The following is a 22,926-nucleotide window of genomic DNA, read 5'->3' on the forward strand; positions in this document are numbered from 1 at the left end:
GCCTTTGACTTTGCTGCCACTCATCCCGCTTTGATCTGCAGGCTTCTGTCTGCGCTAACATTCATTCCACTTGAGGGTGACCTCACTTTCTTTTGACAATAAGTGACAGCGAATGTAAACACGACATTGCATACGGCTCTAATTATGCTTAATGATTATTACTTTGTCTTCCCAGCATGACAGAAACTCTCTGATTGCTAATTAATTTTCAGCATTTGTCTGACACGGCAAAAAGATGAAAATATCGCACAGCTGTTTGCGGTTTCTTTTTTTTTATCCAATTAATATTTCAAACATGCTTTGAACACACATTGTTGAATGACACACAATTAATTGCAAAAGTACCTATATTCTTTAACTTTTTTTCCCCATATTGTTTCCTTATCGCACGCACGCAAAACTTTACACTGACACCCAAAGTAAATCCAGTGCAGCCAGCTGCCTTTAGGAGTCACTTAATTAATTGATGCTGAGGTTCTTTGAATGCCTTGTAAGTTTGTCAGAGAACATAAGATGGTAAACTGCATGAACAAGACCAATGTAAGCGCTAGTCAAGACAAGTCAGGGAAGTTTGAAGAAGGGTTAGGTTATAAAGCAACACAGCAGCATAAGCAAACATGTCAGGCAAGCAAAGCTTTAATCCAAAATAAATCTACAGATTTGGCCTTTATGGAAGTGTGGCAAAATTGTTACATTGCTAAAAGAAAGCCATGAGAACTCACATTTTTGCTTTGCTGCATGCAAAGTAAAGGGCACAATATACAACCCCAACAAACCATCCAAACATGGTGGAGGCAGCATCACACTGTGTGGTTGCTTATTGTTATTTTTTTCTCACCAGAGATAGGAAAGTCAGTCAGAGTTGATTGAAATGTTGGAGCAGCTAAAAAAAAAAAGTGCCATGGATGAAAACATAACAAAGGTTGCAAATAGACTTGAGTCTGGGCTTGAGGTTCACCTTGCAGAAGGACCATAACCCTTAATATGCAGCCGAACCTCTGAATATGTTTGTTAATCATGTTCAGATGTTAGAACGGGCCGTTCCAAATCCACACCTAAATCTGTCTGAGAAACATGATAATTGTGTGCAACCGAATGCAAAACTACAAAGCCGATTGTCACAGATGCTCCTCGTGCAATCTGAATGCAAATGGGTGAAACGCTTTTTCAGATTTGTATTTGTCAAAACTCTGAAAACCGTGTACCATTTTGGTTCCACTTCACAATGATGCACTACTTTGTGCCGATCCGGTCGCATAAAATCCCATCAATACCCACCGAAATCTGTGGTTCTGACGTGGTGAAATTTTTAAACATTCGAGAGCTAGGAGTATTTTTTGGAGATGCGCCATTTGGAGTCGTATCAGACAGTGAAATGCTTTTTTAAAATGTTTCTAAGACTTTCCGAACAGCCAGAGTGAGAGTTTAAGCGTGCTATTGTTTCTCGCATGCTGCACCCTCATGGATGTCCCTGGTGACCTCCTTTCCCACCTGAGAATAACCGGTGATATATGCACCACAGCAAAGTGGTTGACTCACCTTGTGTTGTTTTCCGCTGACCTCTAATAAGACAGAGGATAGCCCGTGTATGTCTGCTTGTGGCGATGCAAATGACTTTGTGCATAAACACGTGCGGGCCGAGCAGCAGACGGGGTTCGATGCGAGCGATAGCCGTGCTAGAGCATGGTCACAGCTATTTGATTCTGGAGTGCAGGATGAGAGGAGAAGCATGTCATTGTCGAAGAGGGAGATCGAGGAGGAGGAGGAGGAGTATGCTGTCTAGGGTGGAGAAAAGGGGAAATTTCCTTCTTTTAGCCTGCAAATACTTTGTTCTAGCCATCTCTCTATTCCTCCTGTCCTCTCATCTCCACGTTTTCATTGCTCCTTTTGTTCCTTTGTCCTTGAACTCCCTCCCTTCCTAGCTGTTCTCTCTCCTATTAGTATCACCTGAATTTGTCTCCTCGCACTTGACTTGAGAAAGGGGAAAAAAAAGAAAAAAGAAAAGAGAACGAGGCCACATTGATCTGTTTCCTTACCAAACTTCTATGTTCACGTTCATGCTCCAAATGCATAGCGACCCCCTAAATCTTCATCTCGGACAACAGCTCTAATTAAACCTCCTGGCAATAAGTCTCTACCTTTAACCCCCTCGGCTTTCTAGCTCAGCCTCTGGGCGTCGGAACACATGCCAGCTCATGTGTGTTTGGGTGTAACAGAGCGGGGTCAAATACGAGCATGTGTCTGCGGAGCAGTGCCGCAGGCTCCCAGTGAGAATATAGTTTTTTTAGATGTTCTGTTTAAAAAAAAATAAATATTGGAAAATCACAGCTGAGAGCCATGTAACGACCTCCCACCTGGGAGGATGCCTCAAATGGAGCAATAAAGGATGGAAGACGAAAAGAACAGAGGAAAAGGTGAAAAGGAGAGCACAGGCAGCATTCAAACCTAAACTCGCTGCTTGTTAAAGGCAGCCATTCCCCTGATGTTGAATTATTTGTTTCAATCGAATCGGGTTTTGTTTGCTTTAAACTTCGACGCCTGTATTCGTGTTTTTAGATGTATTATGACATCCTGTCTTTTTTTTTTTAAACCATCAAAAGTCAAAGTGCCTCATACAACTGCAATTTTAAAAATGAAAACAAATCGAGACGCCAGAATCACCAACAATTAATCAGTCTTCCTTTTCCACACTAACAAGAATTATGCTTGCCCTTGTGGCCCTTTTTGTGTAATAAAGTCTTCCATTTAAGTTCTCGCAGTTAATACTTAGCTCACTCACCTTATTTTAAAAGTAATGATATGTTAATCATATTAGATTGCATCAATCGCCTTTCATTGTTTATCCCTCCGGACATCTCTGGGGGACACTTCAGGCAGAGAATTTAAACTTGGCTGCTTAACTTTTAAATCAACTGCAAGTGGAAGATAACCTTTACTGATAAACAAATTTTGGGACTGTAAATATCAAATGGTTGCATACTGCTATTAAAATGCCAGATCTGTGTGACATGAAAAGGTGAGATAGCATTAACTGAAGCAATATTTATGCACACCCTTCATTGTAGTGTCTTTTGGTTATTATGATGTGTGCTGATTTGCCAATATTTGCCTACCATAGCTTGCAAAAGTTCTCTGTGTTGATCAGATTGTCTTGTCCACTGCCCTGTTTAAGTCATCACATACACATGCGCGTATATCTACATATCTATCTATCTATCTATCTATCTATCTATCTATCTATCTATCTATCTATCTATCTATCTATCTATCTATCTATCTATCTATCTATATCTATATCTATATCTATATATAATATATATATATATATATATATATATATATATATATTATATATATATATATATATATATATAAATGTGTGTGTGGATGTACATACCAGTCAAAAGTTTTGACTCATCTTTTCATTCAATGGTTTGTCTTTATTTTTATAACTAATCTCTGTAAACTCCTTTAAGACAGTTGGAAAACCATTTCAGGTGACTGACCTCAAGAAGCTCATCAAGAGAAGGCAAAGAGTGACCAAAGCACTAATCAATGATGATCATGAGGGGTATTTAGAAAAAGCTAAAATATACAAGATTTATGTAATTATTTCACAATGCTGTGCTTGATGTGCTAATTCAATAGACTTTTGTGTCATTGTTTTGACGTCCTATGTATTTACAATGTAGAAAGTGCTAAAAATAAGAAAAAGCCATTGAATGACAAAGGTGAGTCCAAACTTGCGGCGGGTAGTTCATATTATGTGTATATACACACATATGCACACAGGACTGCTTCTTCCTGCTCATTTTTGAGCAGCTTTGTTTTTATTTCACAGATCATTTTGTTTAGAAACTATTCATTCATATTTTCCATTTTCTGTTATTGAATTTGTAATTGTTCAGAATGAGAGTAAGAAAGTGAACAAGCAAGTTAGTTTGTTCTTGCCCGTTGCTACACCATTCCAAAACCTGTATTTTCCTCAGGTAAAAACATTGTGTTGTTGATTTCTGTGCGTTACCGGACTCACTGGACCTTCTTCCTCAGTCTTCAAACAGATGCTTGAAAGTTTCAGATCACGTATGGCTGGCAGTGTATTTGTAGTTGTTTGCAATTTTAACAGCCTTAGCAAAGCAAAGGAGGCCTGCAGCATGACACTTCCAGCAATGTGTTTTGGTGAGGTGCAGGGTTGCTTTTGTGACAAACACACATTTAAAAATTGCAGCACAGAACTTTTGGGTTCACCTGACCTTGACACATTTTCCTTGAAGGTTTTGGGTGATTTTAGTCAGGCCTAGATGTTTTATTTGCAGGGAAAGCCACTGCATATTTAATTGTATTAATCATACGTTCCAGTGAATCATCACAAAAAGTCAAAGTTTAGCCACTAGATTGTGATATTGAATTTATTTTGCTGTATAATTGTAATTTAAATTGCCTGGCGTATTTTAAGCAATATATATCTAATTAGCCGGTAAAGACCAGTGTGCTCCACTGGTGCAGTGATCTGTTTCTAGTTGGGCTGCATTTCACATTTAGAAGAGATTACCAGTTTGTTTGTCTCTTATGGAGCTGTAAGTTGGCACGTTAATACATTTGTTTACACTTGTCAGTTTAGAAGATCACACGGTTTTAACATTTACGTGTGCTGATTTTGTCTGCTTGACACCATGAGTGAGGTTTACACAAATATATCTGCCTTCACCGTTAGTGAGCACATTTATTTTCTGTCTATGCAGCAAGAGCGGTGTCAAAAAACAACAACACATTTTCACTTTGCCTGTTACCGTACAATGACTAAAAGTTCTCCTTCTAAATAAGTTTTTCAGAATTTTGATTGTACCCTTTTCCTAACCTCTTTTTTTTTTTTACTGCCACAGTAAGGCTTAAATATTTATAAAGCCCTGTCACTGCTATGGATAAACTAAAACAAAAAAAAAACAACAAAAAAAAATTCATTATGTTGTAAAATTCAGCCAATTTCTATCATAAAGTTTAGTGAACATTGCGGCTCCTGGCTGGTTGCACTGCAGTAAACTCAGAAATTACAGCTTTTAATATACTTTAATCGACTCTGCCCAGACTGAGAGAACAGAAGCGAAGGACTTTGCCTCAACAGGCCCTGAGATCCCTCTTTCTCTATCGTGACATCAATGACGGCATTATTAATACACAGCGGGCAAATGTGCTCTCTGTGCTATTTAGCATCTCCTTGAAGGTGTTAGTGAAACACATTATTTTGAGAGGAGAAAAAAATAAAAAAAAAACATTTTTGCCCCCTTGAGCATTTAGATGGAGTTTTAAAAGAGATATTGACGACGGCTCCTCGGAGAACGTTAATTGCAGTGAAGTAGGACAATACGGCACACAACCTTCACTTTAAAACACAAACGCGCGCAAACAAATGCACGCCGTGATCATGGAGGCGAAACTTCTCTGTGGAGTAATACTGGTAAGTGACCAAGTGCGCGGGTGGGTTCCTAATCGCGTTACTGTTCAGTGACTGCACACTAAAGAGGAAAAGATAGAGGAGAAAGGCAGAGGGAGTTAATTGTGCTGTTCTGCCCCGTCTTTAGATGCCGGCTATTTGGGCGGTGGTGCACTCATAAAATTGTATAATTAGGTTAAACTCCCACAATGATGTCATTGGAACAACCAATAACAGTGTTTTCCCATGCCAAAGTTGGGTTTTAATGCCAGAAGTTAATTATATAAATATAACAATTGAGTTCTCAAAGAAAACTGAGGCGGTTGAGTAACCAATACTTCCGGCAATTAGTCAGCGCTTAGATGTCAGACTAAAATGGTCTCCTGGCACATTTAATAGGGGAGCATGCAGGAGAGGAGAGGTAGACAAGGAGAGGGGAGATATAAAAGATGTGAGTCTTCTGAAGTGGTCTCTGGTGTCATTAAATTGCAAAAGTTAGGATGAGTATGTGACTTCTCATGCATTAAGTTCAAACAAATGCTTCCTAGAACCTTAGAGCCTCCATACCCAGTCAGATATTCATTTAATGAACCTTTTCACGTCATTGAAACAATGCTCCGGTGTCGGTTTGTGGGTCTGTGTTTGATTTATTATTGCGAGAAGCCTCTTGTTTTCCCCTTTGGAGCAAAAAAAAAAAAAAAAAAAGGCACAGACACAAACCCTGCTTATGTTGACGCGACGAGGTGAGGTGAAAGCTGTCATCACACGGGATGCCGTTCATCTTTCATCTCCAATTAGCCATCCATCATCTCCCATCTCTGTTGCATGTTTCCCTTGTTTCTTTGCTGCCAACTCTGGGGGATAATTTAATCCAAGTGCTGGCTTGCAGAAATACCTGTACATCTGTGGTGTTCCCTGAAACAGATCTCTGAACTTTATGTAGACTTCATGGGGGAAGCAATGATCGAGGAAAAGATCAGAAAGCGCTGCTGCAGAGGAAGAAAAAAGGCTGATAAAAACAGCCTTAAACCAAGGTTATTGATACTGTGCTCTGTTCTTGCCAGCCTCCCTTTATTATTCAAATTAGGTGGTCGTGATTTTTGCTTGCTGTTTACTGTTAATAAAATCAAAACACAAATTTAGCCATGTGGGCTCTACGTGTTCTTACTTTTAATGCAAATGCTCCTAATAAGAACTAAGCCATAGCTTTACATGCATACATTTGTAGATGTTTTGTTCAACTCATAATCTAAGGGAGGAGGGGACAGTTATAATTTAGAAACAATCAGGCATTGCCTTTATAATAATACTGTGGTAGTTGGTAATTTTGTGTAAATACTGAAATACAATGTAACTACCTAGCAGTAAAGACTTGTGGTAAGATGGTAATGAAGGACGAAATGTTCAATAGTTAAAATGTGATAATAATGTAATTAAAATGAAACATTCAGTAATATTGTGTACTTACCAAAATAATTATAATATAATAGTATGGCATTAACAGCTCACAATGAGATTTTAACAATAACTTTATATAATTCTAATAATGCACAATTTTGGTAACACAATGTAATTACCAAAGTTACTACAATTTAACCACCTGGCTGTAATATAATGTTATAATATAATATAAACGGAGTAACTATTTAATAGGAAAATAGCAATTGTGGTCTAATAATATAGTCTTTTGTAACATTTTGTTTTTACAGATATAATGACATGTCATTCAGTGACAGCTTTTTATGCAAATTTGGTAGATAAAGTTTCACGGTAAAATATAGGATTGAGAAATAGCAATGTATGAGTTTGGTAATTCTTCCTAGTTACCAATATAATTGCAAAGTGCAGTTACTTGGCAGCTGTAACAGCTTGTAATAGGATCCAAACAATTTAGTGATTCTCTGTTATATTATGCATTACCAAAATGGCATCTCTGCCATCTCAAGATACTAACAAAGCACATAAAGTCAATGCTGTCAAAGAGAATTGTTTGTGTCTGCTGCAGTCAGAACTGCATCAGAGAGGGTTACTGTTTGATGCTGGGAAAAATCCCAAATGTTACCAGGGAAGTAGAGCTTGGAAATAATAGCCATGGATGCTTGTTTTGAAGTGATAAAGTAGCTGTTTCTGTTTCAGTGCAAGTTTGCACCTCGCCAACATTAGAACAAAGAGTACTGGTGACCGACTGCAGTAGTTCAAATACATTAAGGGTGTTGAATGAGCATAGACTGAAGTTCCCTGATACCACTGACAATTTAAACCTTATCCTTGTATTTACGTTGATGGAATTGAATTGAATTAAAATAAAAGTTGAAGTATGCATTATTACTGTAATTCTTTTCAAATTGAAACCATTGCCCTGCTGCTACCATTTTATTACGAATTGTTACCACCATTACGCAGTAGCAGTTTTAAAACAGTTTCAATCATTACATAATATGCTCTATTGTTACCATAATAACACCAAATTGTTATAGGAAGCGCACCCCTAACCTCTATTCAAATTCAAACAGCTTTTGTGCCTTCTTTGTTTGACTCATGCAGCAACAGCTGATAAATCTTTACCCCACCTCATCCGAACCAATGAATGTCATTTAGAAATAGAAAAGAGCGCCAGTCCCATTGGCAATAGCTTTGTTTGTTTATAGCAATTATGATAATTCGGGAATGACGATGCGTTGCCCTCTTGTTGGCACATGCAGCCGCTTTAAAAATAACATCAGGAACAACACGTTTTTCCTGCCGAGACTGCCGTCTTGCAACTCGTTGCTGTTGATGCTTTTTGACTGGAATGCTAATGACATAAATTAGAAAGCGGCAGAGCTGGTCTGCAGGTGTTTACTTATAGTTGCCTTGAACAAGATGCAGCTACAATTGCTTGCTCAAACCTTGGTTTCAGATGAAAATCCTACAACAAAAGTAATGTTGCCTCCCCCCTCCCTCATCTTTTATTTTTGCTTTACCTCTTTAGTCAAGAGTCGTTGCCTGCATGACAGCTATCCTGAGTCAGATGGATGATCGGCATTACGCCACATACATAGAAACCTTCACAGGGACTACTGATCTGGTGGTAAGTTCATACACACGCCTCCAAATTTGATGGTAATAAACGACTTTGCAACTACACCGCTTTAGGTTTTATAAAAGTTATTTAACTTTTTAACTCTTTTTATCGCAGGACTTCCTGATGGAGTCCTTCCTGCTTTTTAAGGACCTGATTGGGAAACATGTGTATCCTTCTGACTGGATGGCCATGATCATGGTGCAGAACAGGTAGCGTACTTCCACATGAGCAAACACACATGCTTGCATTAATACAGGGGGCCAGAGTTTGGAGGGTACACATTAGGAGATATCTTCATTCTGCTGGATAGGACATATAGCAGGCCTGGTCTGACCTGCTGTTCAGCCCGTGAGGCATGGCGCTGCATCTTAAAGGACTGTCAACATCCACAATGAATTGTTCATCAGCACTAACCCACACTGGGATGAGTTAGAGATAGTAAAGCTGGGATCAAGGCTGTGATGATGAAAACGGCTGATGTGACAAATACGCTGGAGTGCGCGGGTTGATAGAGCGAAATCTATCAACGATAGAAGCTAGAGGGGAGGCTAAAGCTGTGGCGAAAGAAGAGGCCAATAGGTAGAAGAGAAAGTGAAGTTGAAGGGACATCAGGCTCTGCAGACTAAGGTTTGGGGAGAAGTGTTCAAATATAGCAAGCGAGTCCCACTACATAGAAAATGTAGGAGGAGGGGGAATGAGAGAGAGGGGGGGGGTGTCATTTGGCTCTGGATAATGATGACAGATAGTGTTTGGGCCAAAAGAGGCTGGAAGCAGTTTCTCCTTAAGTTCAAAAATGCATTAAATAACATCTCACTGATAACTCTGCACTCTGTGTCGAGCTGCTGTCATGCTTTTACTGAGATAGAAGAATAGTAATACTATACTAAAACAAAAAAAATCCATGAAAAGCAGTTTACAGTGTGAAAAGCCATGAAATTCCTTCTGTTTCGATGCATTACGTCTTTTTATTTGTTGGATTTTCTTTCTCCCACAAGGTTAGTTTTATATGTTACTGAACATTAACAGTGGAGATGAAAAGGTTACATACATTTATCATGGACCTGAATTTTCCGTCGGATGCATTTTAATGATTATTTTTTTTACAGGGAGGAAATCCTCATACAAGTTAAAATTCTAATGATTTTCACAAACAAGAATCAGGTGCAAATTTTTACCGCATCCACATCTTACCCCACATAAGTGGCAGATAAGCGACATACATTATGTAGTCATCAACGAGCTTCTGACATCATTCCAACTGGATGTTTGACCACTCTTATGATTGGAAAAAGTGGTCAAACATTCAATACGTTGTAAAGTTATGAATAACTTACTTCTTCACTAGACATGTTCCTTTGAAAGGTGATCCTGTTCTGCTGTGTATTTATCCTTTGCAAATACGAGCCAATGGGGGAGGAGGGGAAATGGGTGATAAGTGCTGGAGCGAGTTAGAGAAAGGCGTGGCTTGACACACATCTTGTTTTGGTTTACAGAGTGTGCTCACGCTCCACCTAGGGGTGGTAGTATCATACCGAGGGGCTATTTAGCCACCAGTTTTACTTCTGCAATTGCGTTGAGTGGGTTGAACAATCAAGAGGGAACTTCCAAATCTCAAAATGCACTTCAACTCAACATTTAGATGGTTTAAATCTAGAAACTTTAAATTTAGTTTTCCAGCTGGTCCTTCAGCTGAAAAACAATCCGAAGCGCACACCTAACTGGTTACAATATAAAGCTTTTGGGAAGGCCTCGATCTTAATCCAACAAAAAAATTTGTGAAATATAAAAGATGGGTCAACGCTGGGAAATCATCCATCCATTGTCTTCCATCTGAGATTGGGTTGTGGGGGACAACAGGTCCAGGAAAGAAACCCAGACATCCCTCTCTCTAGCGACATCCTCCAGCTCATTCTGGGGGACCATAAGTCGTTTCAAGGCCAGACGGGATATATAGTCTCTCCAGCAAGTTCTGGCTCTTCCCTGGGGTCTCCTCCTAATGGGACGTGTACAGAAAACCCCCAAAGGGGTCTAGGCGTCCTGATCAGACGCCTAGACCACCTTAACTGACCAGGAAATCAGCCGTTGTTAATTAATTTCACCTTTTCTGATACCAAGTGTGGCCAAACATCCCCTCATAAGATCTTGATGGTTGCAAAAAGTTTTTTGTTTGTTTGTTTCTTTGCAACTTGCTAACAAGAATTTATTCCCATATTAGTGGAAGTGTATGTATTTGATCCTGCATGTGTGGAATATGGAAAACCCGCTATAGGTTGTATATTGTGCACTCAATTCTTATTGAAATTATGTGAAGCTGTTGAATGATCGTTCCACCCTAAAAAAAAAAAAAAAGAACGACTCAAATCCATCTTTAAAAGGATTGGAATTAACATGACATTCATCGCCATGATAAGTGAGTGCAAACTTTTCACCAGCAGTGTACCTGTTGTTCAGTAGTGGTGCCAAGTTAAGAAAAACAACTCCTCTGATCTTTTCTGGTATTAAGTTTAATGAAAATAACAATCATCTTAGCCACTAAAAAAAGTTAACATTTGGACTTAGACTCATGACAAAACAAAAAAGGTTCTGCTTTGTAAATGAAACATTATGTCTGCCTAGTCAAATGAAAGATTGACAATGCAACATGGAAATATCCCATAACAGGTTTCTAAATAAGCAACATATGTGATGATGTGTCTATTAGGGTGTTCCTGAGAGCCATCAATACCTATGCTGACACAATGAACAAAAAGTTTCTCACCAACGATGACTTTGAAGTGCAGGTAAGTGCGTTTTGTGTGCAGTATGCATAAATGTTATGTTGTTTGTAGTAATTTTTCTCTTTCACTGTAGCACACCTAGTAGGCTTCTCATAGACGTTCCCTGATCCCTCTCCCTCTCTCTGTGTCCCTAGCTGTGGAATAACTACTTTCATCTGGCAGTGGCATTTATTACTCAGGAGTCTCTGCAACTTCAGCATTTCTCTCATACCAAGAGGAACAAGATTCTGGTCAAGTGAGACTGTAAACATTTAATTTCCCCCCTCTTTACCGCACCTGCTCCGCCGCCACTAATAGTATCACCTATTAAAAGGCTTTGTTACCTGTAGACAGGCGATCAATGCAGTTGAGGTAGAGCAGCGCAGCATTATCTTTCCAAAGGGGTTGTTCAGTTTCTGAAGGTGAAAATAAGTATTGATTAAATAATTGCTTACAAACTGAGAGGCTGGCTTCTCTTATCCGTGTATTTGTACTATTCCTTTTCATCTTTATTTATTTTTTCCCCCCCAGATATGGAGATATGAGAGGGCTCATTGGCTTTGCTATACGTGACATCTGGTACAAACTTGGTGAGAAATTAAAAAAGCTTTAATTCAATATTCTGATATGGTCATTACTTTTTATTTACCTTCTTTTTTTTTTTTTTACAGAGGGTTTACACATTTAAATTTAAAATCTAGAGAACCCGGGTGATGCTGTGTGCTGAAATAGATGTAAATGTGGTGAATACTGTGAGAACCAGAGTTAGAAGTAGAAGACAACATTCCTTCACTTTTGTGAATTGATACCGCAGGATATATTTTGGCTTTCTTTTGTTTCTTTCATGTTTTCGTTATCCTTCCGTCTTGCAAACCCCAAATCCAGGCACAGAAAACGTAATCTCTGAGCTACTTGAAGGGTGTAGTTCAGGGATTCTCAAACTTCAAGTTCAGAGGTTTAAATGTGATTTGGAGATCAGGTCAAAGCTACAAAAAAGCACTTTAGAACATAACCTTTTTTAAATGAAAATTTCTTATGGATTGAAAGCGAAAGAAATGACTCTTCTTGCCAATGAGTGTTTTTTGTGGCCCCCAAGGTGCTCTTTTTTTTTTAACAGCAAAGCATGAGAAGCACTCTAATTTTATAGGTAGTATAAGATTAGGTTTAACAGAGCTTAAATTTCATCAACTGAATTGTTTTTCATGCTTTCTGCAAATGAAATGCCCTTGGTCACATGCAAGAAAACAACAACAACCTAATGATGTTTTTATTGTTCAAAACTCCAAATTTTTTTAAAGTAAACACATTTTTTCGTTTTGTAGTCCTGGTTTTTCTGCATCCGTTTTTTTCCCCCTTTAATTCCTATTTAGATTTCCTCATGTAAATATCTTTTGATCAATCAGGTAAATACCCCAAGTTCAAAGTGGTTGGTTGAACGTTGGTAAAGAGAAATTTCTTCAGGGAGAAATTACAGAGTGGCTGTAATCAATACATATTACCACCACAACACGTAAAAGAATAGTAATAACATTAGTTGGAATTTTACAGATGGGTTATGAGCTTCAGCTTTTATGAAGATTATTTTCTGGTATTTACAACGAGAGCAATAAAAGTTATGATCCATCAGAGTCTATATGCCGATGCTTCAGAGCCCCAAAACCACCAATACTCTCCTATCAATAAAGCATTATCACATAGCCTGTAGGCTACTTCAGGTTTAAGATGTGCAACTGTATTGTTAAACAGCTCTCAAGAACTGTGTTCACTTATATTTTCATAATTATACATGTTCTCATGGATCCAATAGTGAAAAAGAATCATCCAACAAGCTTAACCTGTCTGTCAAATTTTGGGATTCACCAACATCACCAGTTAGGGTTTAGCATTGATTTGATAAATCAAAGTTCTTGTCATAATAATCTTTTTTTTTTTTTTTTGCCAACAATGATAGACAATGCAAAAATCACCCATCCTTAGGTCACATGCAAATATTTGTCTTTTGTAGGAAGTCACAAGATCTGTTTTATCCCTGGTATGGTGGGTCCGATCCTGGAGATGACTTTGATTCCTGAGGAGGACCTGAGAAAAGCCACGATTCCCATCTTTTTTGACATGATCTCCTGCGAGCATGCCCAGTTTGGAAACTTCCAAAAGGTGCATAGATGCCAAGCGTGAGAATCATGCAGGAGTCAAAATCTTTCATAATGTTACAGTGAATCGGTGGAGATTTCACAGTTTAAAATGATGCAGATTTCCTGCAACGCTGAATGTAACACATAGCAAATCTTAATTGCCGTTGCATAATTGAGTTTTCTATTATTGCTTCTTTTCTCCTTTCCCCGATTCCTCCACTCCTTTGCATTTTTTTCCCCGCCTGTGGTTGTTTTTCAACAGTTTGAAAATGAGATCATCCTGAAGTTGGACCACGAGGTGGAAGGTGGAGGAGGAGATGAACGATACATGCAACTTCTAGAAACCATGTAGGCCTGATAATTTTAGAATCTCAGATCCAAATGTGAAAAATAAATAATTCAGCTTAGGGTATACTGTATATTTGCTGTTGGGAAATAGGTTGTGTGTTTAGTGTTGTTGTTTTTTTCTTGATCTCCCAAAAGTAGAGAGAGACAGAAACCTATCAGCACTGAAAATCAAAGCCATTTTTAGGTTGTTGATGATTGAGCTGCTGATTCTTTCCTTCCAGCTTGTTGGACTGTACAGCTGAGAAATCAACACTGAAGCCACAGGTGCAGCACTTTGTGTCTTTGGTTAAGGGTCTTCTCACTCGTCTCCTTGACTACCGGGCTGTGATGAGTGATGACAGCCGCAACAACCGCATGAGCTGCACTGTAAATCTTCTGGTAAGTAAAGACACCCCTGAAACAAGCTGTTCAGTGTAAGAGCTGCCAGGTAACTTGCTTTTAAAAAGACTTATAAGCACATCTAGTCATGCAAATCATGTGAAACGTCATGAAATGTGCTGCTTTTTAGGAAGTGATCACATAGTGAAGTTCATCCTAATTTTTTATTCATCTTCGGAAATGAAAGTGATTTAATCTCACTGAAACAACAAAAAATAACCTTCTGTTACTCTTTAAATAAAAGATTAAAAAAAAGGTTTTCTAGCAGAAGGAAAAATGAGTTAGTGCTACCACCTTTGGTTGCAGTAATTTCAGTTTCAGCTCTTTTTTTCTATTCAGTATACAGTATACTTCATTTATATACTACTTTAAATAGGATAGAATAGCTGATCATTCTTTTCATACTGCTTTATATCCTTTACCAGACACCTGAGTTGCTGAAACGTTCTCTGAAGGATTTGGGCCGTCCTTTGCATTTCACTATAGTGCTCTCATTTTAACAGTCAGGTTTGCACCAAACTAAAATTTCGGAGGTTTAAAAAGGACATCCTTCACTTGAAAGAGCATCAATCTTCTAACAATCCGACCTGTTACATCTCATTTTCATATTAGCAAGTTTCAGTGGGAATAAATGTGGTGTTTCTGTAATATATTGTAATGTCATTTTTTATTATACTTTGCTTTTATTTTCTGTGGCATTATGGAAAAAAACATCTAAATGTATTGGTGATTTTGTTCTATCTAACATCATCACCATGATCTCTCCAATTATATGCTTTTTTTTTTGTAATTATTACCTGGCTTTTACCTCATTTGATTTTTGAAGTGATTGATCTAAAGAGAGTTTTCAATCTTCAGCCTTCGCCTGTTTACTCTAGGTTTCATCAGCCTAGGCCCTTTTTAAATCCTTCCCTTTTAAATGTCCAAATAAATTGTTGCACGCAGTAATCTCAAGGTTAGTCATTATTTATTTAAAAAAAGTTAAATCACCATTTCAGACTATATCTTTGTTCTGCTTCCTTTAATAAATAATTTATTACCAAACTGTAGTAAAAACATTTAGTAAAATTTCATAAAGATGAATCTTTGCATTGGTGTTCACATCTTATATTGTCCTTTGTAGAAGAACGCTGCCGGCAAATGGCTGAAGTGTTTAGCTTAAAGCTTGTGGCAGTTGCCCATTAGGTATTCTTTTTAATTTATTTCATTGGCTGGAAAATCCTTTCTCCAGGCCAGCATGCACTCTCGTATTTACAGCCCTCCCCAGGCTAACACTAAGTCTTTCACATATAGTGTTTGTCAGGTCTCCTGATGCAAATGCATTTTCAAAGGAACCAAAATGTACTTCTGAATGTAAAGGCATTTATCCTCCTCTGGCTAAAAAAAAAAAAAAAAAAAACCTCTTCTAACTTTGGCATAAAAGTTTTGAGGACATCTTTTTTGCTGCCAGCTTTTTACCAAAAGTTTTTCCATGTTCCAATTTACTGAGTAATTTGTGCTCACTTTAACGGCTGATTCTGGGTTTGAATATAGTGTCTATTCCATTTTGGAATATGAGAACAAGTTTAATCAACTCTAATGCAGCTTTTTTATATTTCCAAGAAACTTGTCAAATGCCCTAGCAGCATCTGAGGACACGTTTTTTTTCTTCCTTGAAATTTGGCTGCTCTAAATGTACTAATATTGCCACCATAATACAGGGATGAATGCGGTCTGGTCTGGATGAATAACACGTGTCATGATTTTATTAATATGTGAAGGCAAAATGGATGTCAATAAATACAGATCTGTCAATCAATGCAGATCTGTATTTAGCAGTGACATAGGGCTGTGTGATTGATATTTAATTGGATAATTGTCTTCCTTATGGATTGCAACTATTGTTGCATCTCTCCAGGACAAAGTGTCCTCGACAATCCTTGACTTGCTTGTTTTAGGGCTTGGAGCAAATTAGGACATCTTGATCAGAGTTATTGTGGTTCCAATCGCCTGACTTTGCCTTCTAATTCAACACATATTTCCTCTCTTCTGCCTCTCTTTTGCTGGCGGTGGTCAGAGGGCCCGGTAGTGCCGATGTATGTCAGCCTCGTTTCTGTCAGTCTGGCCCAGGGCAGCTGTGGCTACAATGTAACTTATCACCGTCAGAGTGTGAAGGTGATTGGGTGAATGACTGAATGACTGACTGTAGTGTAAAGCGCCTTTGGGGTCGTCAGACATGATAAAGTGCTATAACAGTACAGGCCATTTACCATTTGCGTACATAAGAAAATTAGATTATTTGTGCTTTTATGTAAGCCTTAGCACACTCCCAAAGAGTGAGAGGAAGCGTATTGTATAATAAGTTGGTCCCTAGGTAGGTTTTGATTTAATTTGTTATAGCTGACAAACTCTTTGTTGTTTTCATAATCAGAGCTTGATTGCTGGTCTTTGGCCAACATCCCATGTCAAGGCAAGAGGTGCATGATCAGAGATAGTTATTGGTGAAATCTTCATATCCTCCACCTTATGTAGTAGTTATTTGGGGGTGAAGAAAGTGTCACTTCTGGAGTAGGATGAGTTCCTATTTGAAAAAAGTGTAATCTCTATCCTCAGTAAATGTACTTTACCATATGTCTACCACACCAGAATATTCTGACAAATGTTTCAATGCTCCCATTTTGAAAGTAGTGATCTTTAAAGGTTGTGGTATATCCTTATGTGTCAGGATACCTGAGCCATATGAGAGGACAGTGGTAAAATAAGATAAGAAAGTCCTTTATTGTCCCTTTATTATATGCCCCTTTGCAATTTACATACAGGAAGTGCAGTATTTCATTCTCTCTAGTTTTGCAGGTAACATACTGCTTAAATGTGAGGAGGGTAGAGGACAAGGATATATGGTTACAGTCCCCAGAGAACAGTAAAAGAGCCTGGGGGTACTTTGTTTGCATTCTGCTCACAACAGCGTGGATGACGTCACAAGCTGCTTCATGGTTTGCAGTCGGGGAACATATGGTGCTATCGCGATAACGTGCAAGAACTGATGTGAAAGGTCTGAACCCAACAGCTAGCAGCTCAAAATCTTTTGTGCAAAGGGTCTCTTTAATTGTCGGCTCTGATTTGATGGAAGCAGTCATGTTGACACTGGAGTCAGGGATTTGCTCTATTAGCCAGTTCTTGGTTAGCATCAGTAAGTTAGCCTCTCTATACAGTCTTTGGTGTCTTGTTAGAACATCTAACTCCTCCACTTTATTTGTGATGGATCTTACGTTTCCCATGATGATAGATGGAAATACAGCAAAAGGCTGTTTGAATGAAACCCAGTTCATCCTTGCAAGGAGAATACAAACATTCATAAGTGAAACATTAAATCAATTTATAGAGCCATTTACAATGATACATGTCCCCTCTGGGTTTTTGTGGGTTCCAGTGGAATAGACTTGTCTCTGTGTTAGGATGGATACACCTCTATTTTTGTTCCAGACTGGTGAGAGGCGTAAACTACTTTATCTGGTTATGTGGCACTTGTGATTTATTTTATGTTTTAAACTGTCTCAAAATCTCGCTCTTTTTTTTTAATAGAATGCGATACCATAAAATATGGTAAGCTAAAAGGTTGTCAATATCGAAAAAAAAAAAAAAAACAAAGGTAAATAATGAGGGAGAAATTATAAAAAAAAGGATATAGTCCAATATAGCAAGAGGGGGACACAGATTTGCAGGAAAACTAAGTCGCTCACTTTTGCTTGGGTAAAGCAAACAGAACTCAGAAAGCCAGCTCACCCATTTGAGCTACTGCAAGGCCTTAGGAAGCATTAACTGTGATATTATCGATTATATACAATATTTCAACAGATGCACAATAATCAGTCGAGAACAGATGATTGATTATGGCAGGTCAGAAGAGAAAGGCCTACGATAAAGCACGACATTATGACATATCAGCACTTATAAATGCAGTCAATCCTCGTTGTCTGTGTCTGATATCATCACCTTTCTCACACGGTGCCAGGCTTTCTCTGGATCCAGAGACTCCTTTTGATCATTGTTATATGTGATGCAGAGTGTTGCTTGAAACAGACTTAATTCCCTCTCAGTATTTTTCTAATGTGTGTGAATGCTACCCTGGCTTTGGCATCCTCGTCTGTGTAGTCCAGAAAAATGGAGATCATGGATTCCCTCTGGAGGTAATTGAACCCCTCTTATCTCTGGTTCTCCTCAGGATGTTGGCTGCGCCCCCCTCATTACACGGCCTGGTGATGATAACTCGGGGTTTGTCTCTGGCTTTTCTCTGTGGCACGCTTCGATGTGAAGTGCAATAATTATATTTTTCTCCAATTGGATAAACCTTCTGTAATACTTGAGACATTGTCGCCGGGGCGCTCAATCTTTGTTGCTTGGGCTCACCTGTGATTTGTATCTTCCTCTGAGGATACAAACCTCCACGTAATATATTGACTTGCTTTTTGAGGTTTATTACAGTGAATTGAACAGCCAAAATTTCCTCCGACCTGACATAAAGGCCGTCCTCTACTTTACATTACTTTCTATCTGGTCCAATTCCATGTGGATACCAACAAAGATACTAATGACTTCGGTTTTTAGCTCTTGTGTTTCCTTTTTCAGTGATTAAAAATCATCAGTCAGGGCCTATTTTAAATTCTCTCTCTCATCACCGAGGGGATCTCTTTCCTCAAGATGGCGATGATATCAGCTTGTAGTGCTACGACATATCACGCTGTGTACCTTCCAGGATCGTAGAATGGTTGGTTGGATATTTTGCCAAGGTTTGCATGAGTACTGTCAGTTGGCCCTGCCTTGAACTTGATTTTTTTAAAGGTTTTGATATCATGCACATAAAATTACTGATTAAAATACACCCTTGAAGTCTGAAAACTGTGAACATAAAGTTGGAAAGTTTCAAATACCTGGGTGTTCATGTCAACAATAAACTGGACTGGACTCATAACACCGACACAATATACAAGAAGGGCCAGAGCCGCTTCCACCTCCTGAGGAGGCTGAGATCCTTTGGTGTGAGCAGGCCCCTGCTAAAAACTTTTTATGACTCTGTGGTGGCCTCAGCTCTCCTCTATGCGGTCGTCTGCTGGGCTCCTGGCAGCACAGAGCGGGACAGAAAGAGGCTGAATAAAGCTGGTGAGGAAGGCCACTTCTGTCCTGGGCTGCACTCTGGAGGAAGTGGCTGAGAGGAGGGTGCTGTCCAAGCTCACATCCATCGTGGACAACACCTTCCACCCCCTGCACCAGACTGTAGAGGAGCTGAGCGGCTCCTTCAGTGCAAGACTTAGACATCCTGTCTGTAAAAAGGAGCGCTACCGCAGGTCATTCATTCCTGCTGCTATCAGATTTTACAATGCTGCACTATAACTGTAACCACAATAGTAATAACTAATGTGCAATGACTAATGTGTAATAATCTATTTAATACACTGGGCTACAACCCGTGCAATAATCCTGATGTAGTGACTTCTGCTGCTATCACCACCTGAACATATGTCAGTACACATGTATGTATGTATGTACAAATGTATGCACGTATGTATAGGTGCATACATTTGTACATAGGTGCTGTAGGCGCATAGGTATATATATATATATATATATATATATATATATATATATATATATATATATATATATATATATATATATATATATATATCACTATGAATGTAAATAAGACACCATATGCCCATTCCTATTTCTTTTGTATCCTTTTTGATCCATTGTATATATGAAGATTCACTGTATATAACTGAATACACTTTTCCTGCTCTGCACCTTCTTGTATGAGCCGATGTGGCAAGTGAATTTCTCCATTGTGAGATCAATAAAGCCTATCTTATCTTATTGTATCTTATCATAAATCAGTAGGTCCTCTGGACAGGTTCTTCTTGGTTGAAATATTGTTTCTCTTCTCAAAAAGAGTCTTCTTGGGTCTTCTTCAGTCTGAAGAGTTACTGATAAACTCTTTATAAAAGCCCCTAGTGTCTTTTTTAGGGACACCACCAAGCCGTTGCTCACACAAAGGACAGGCCCTAGACCAATATGGTTATCCTAACTGGGTATTCCTCAAAGCAAAGGAGAAACCCAAACAGGACTCCAGTCAGCCATAGGGTAAAAAGAACGACCCCAAACCCTGACGCAGACCAGCAGTCATCCCTTATGTTGCGGTACTTTTAGAACTCTGAGACGTTTATTTTTGAAACATGACATCCCAGTGGCTTTGAAACCCCAAAATACATCAAAGCGCAAAGACTGGTTCAGCCCAAAGATCTGATCCCCCGGCACAAACAGAGCAATGTTGTGTATGCAGTTAAGTACCAAGAGGGCTGTGATCGGTTATAAATCAGGGAAACAAAGCAGCCACTGGCCACAAGAAAGGGCCACCACAGAAGAGCAACATCATCAGGCCAAGATTCTGCAGTTTACGTCGCTCTTTTAGGGAAGAAGATGTTTGCATCTGGGACAGAGAGAAACGTTGGTTTGAAATGTTTTTTTTGTTTTGTTTTTTTTTCCTGGATTATTGAGATGCATCAGGGCATGTGAAAACTGGTATTTATTTTACAATCTTCAATATTCAATCAATATACAATCTTCTGGTTCCCCCATACTTACCTTATTCCATTCCTTTGCTTTAGCACATAAAACATAAATTTTTGCTTTTGTTATATGCTTAATTTATCTGGTCACTAATCGTTGTTCCTATTGGCTGAAATGTTAATCGACAGCTTCATCCGTTGTGTCAGATCCCTTTTCAACCAAAACAGATGTGTACATAATGTCTTCATCTCAGTAAATGCAGAACCAACTCCCCTGTCAATCTCCTGCTCTGTTCTATCGCCAATGACAAACAAGACACTTACAGTGTCCCTCTCGGAGGCGACTTTCTCCCAACACAGAGTGGGAAAACAATACTTTTCCAACTGAGGACCAATAAGGAGGCTTGGAAGTGTTCATTGTTATTCAGGCTGTTTAACATTCAGTTGCAAACTCCCCTCATTGTATTTTATGTGGGAAACAGAAAATGTGATCTGATGCAAAAAGCAAAACAGCAGACGTTCTTCTTGGCCCTGTTGTTGAAAAGTTACCTGACACAGTAGGCTTACAGAATTCAAATTGCCCAAAACAATTAGTGGTATGTGTAACTCTCGGTATATGTGTGTTTACATCCAAGTCTTCCAACTTTTTGGCCTTTCACTGTTTGCATGTCTGGTATTGTGTATATGTGTTTATATTTTGTGTCTCTTTTACTGGTAATGAGAGGCGGGGTTGAATCACTTTGTTCCACTTCTCAGTTCTCTGTAGATGTCATTAAACTTAATTAAACTGGGAAATGCCGACACAGCTGCACATTAACACACTTAAGATACCACAAGCATGCAGTGCAACACTCATGCTGTCGGACACATATGTAGCCTTTTGGACAAACTCACAATGTGCAAATGCAAAATTGTAATCTTAAAGTTTATGCAGCCCCCCCACGCTTGTTCTCAATATTTTATTCTATCACACAAACATTCAAAATTAACTAAAAGTAATTTTTTTGTTGTTGCAGAACTTCTACAAAGACATCAACCGTGAAGGGATGTACATCAGGTATTTGCACTATGCGCTTGATTTGACCTAAATGCTTTTAAATGCTGCTCGTCTGTTTCGCACAGTCTGCATGCAGCCGTATGCATGTCTAGATCTGTGTACTTCTATGTGTGTGTGTGTGTGCTTCATAATCTGACAAGGGATTATATGGGTTCTGCTGAATTGATGTCAAAATCCAACAGATCAGGTGGCGGTCTGACTGCAGAGAGAGCAGAGGGAGAAATGATGAGCACCAGTGAGGTGCAAAGACAGGAAAAGGCAGGATGTTTGCAAGGGGAGGCAAAAATGACAGAGACCCAGGTTATACAGTTTGTGTCAGGTCATGTAGCTAGTTTTGATTTTGGTAGCCTTTGAGTTAGAACGGTTTACAAATGATTCTGATTCTTGCTGAGGAACTAGGGCACACTAACCAGTCAGGGTTAGTTTGACACAAAAGTTGAATAGAACTAGGACTTCAATGGTTCACAACATCCATATTTCAGTCTGGTTTGCAGTCTTGTGGGCATGGTTTCAAACAGCTTTTTATGTGTATGGTGAATGGTTTTACAGCTGTCTTATATTCTTATTTAGAACAGAAATACTTTACTTATCTCAAGCCACGCATCCATTGTTTATACTCACTTATACGTGCAGAGTCTTGGATGGGGCTGGTGCCTATCTCCAGCAGATACTTAACTTAGTCAGGAATTTGTTTTGCACTAAATTGCATATGAATTGCCATATCTGAGACCCGTTTCATGAATAATACTGAAATCACTTAATAGGCTGAATTTGTTTATTTCATGCAATTCTTTGACAATTCCTCCTCCTGCTTCTTCAAAACATTTGTGAATTATCGAGTTGCTGAAGCTTCAGCCAAGCCAACTTTATTCATGAAACACAGTAAATGGCAAAAAATTGCAGGACATAAAGAACGAATGTCATAAATGGATAAAACATTAGAATTAAAATTAATATAATTAATAAAAACGTAACATACTTAGAAAGCTGAATAACATACAAGTAAAAGCAATAACAAGAAAACATGAAACATGAAGAAAATCAAAAACTAAAGAGCCGAATCAGGTCAAAAGCCAAAGAGAAGAGGTGAGTCTTAAAATAAGATTTTATAAAAGGCTATTCAATAGCCCTTTCTAAATAATAATAATAATAATAATAACAATAATAATAATATTTAAAATAAAAAAATGTTTTATTTCAAGTCATCAATTTTTTTAA

The 22,926-nt window shown here is 38.6% G+C and overlaps 1 protein-coding gene across 1 annotated transcript in view; it reads left to right on the forward strand.

Moving 5' to 3' along the window:
- LOC105932638 (dedicator of cytokinesis protein 2) overlaps nucleotides 1-22,926 on the forward strand; it is a 127,888-nt gene that overhangs the window by 88,817 nt on the left and 16,145 nt on the right. Inside the window, exons 27-35 of the mRNA XM_036127187.1 lie at nucleotides 8,403-8,501; nucleotides 8,610-8,704; nucleotides 11,197-11,275; nucleotides 11,407-11,507; nucleotides 11,783-11,841; nucleotides 13,257-13,405; nucleotides 13,646-13,731; nucleotides 13,953-14,109; nucleotides 21,668-21,708. Of these exons, the coding sequence (XP_035983080.1) occupies nucleotides 8,403-8,501; nucleotides 8,610-8,704; nucleotides 11,197-11,275; nucleotides 11,407-11,507; nucleotides 11,783-11,841; nucleotides 13,257-13,405; nucleotides 13,646-13,731; nucleotides 13,953-14,109; nucleotides 21,668-21,708 (866 nt within the window). The remainder of the gene's footprint in view (nucleotides 1-8,402; nucleotides 8,502-8,609; nucleotides 8,705-11,196; nucleotides 11,276-11,406; nucleotides 11,508-11,782; nucleotides 11,842-13,256; nucleotides 13,406-13,645; nucleotides 13,732-13,952; nucleotides 14,110-21,667; nucleotides 21,709-22,926) is intronic.

This window comes from Fundulus heteroclitus, chromosome 23 (genome assembly GCF_011125445.2).
Source record: "Fundulus heteroclitus isolate FHET01 chromosome 23, MU-UCD_Fhet_4.1, whole genome shotgun sequence".
NCBI lineage: Eukaryota > Metazoa > Chordata > Actinopteri > Cyprinodontiformes > Fundulidae > Fundulus > Fundulus heteroclitus.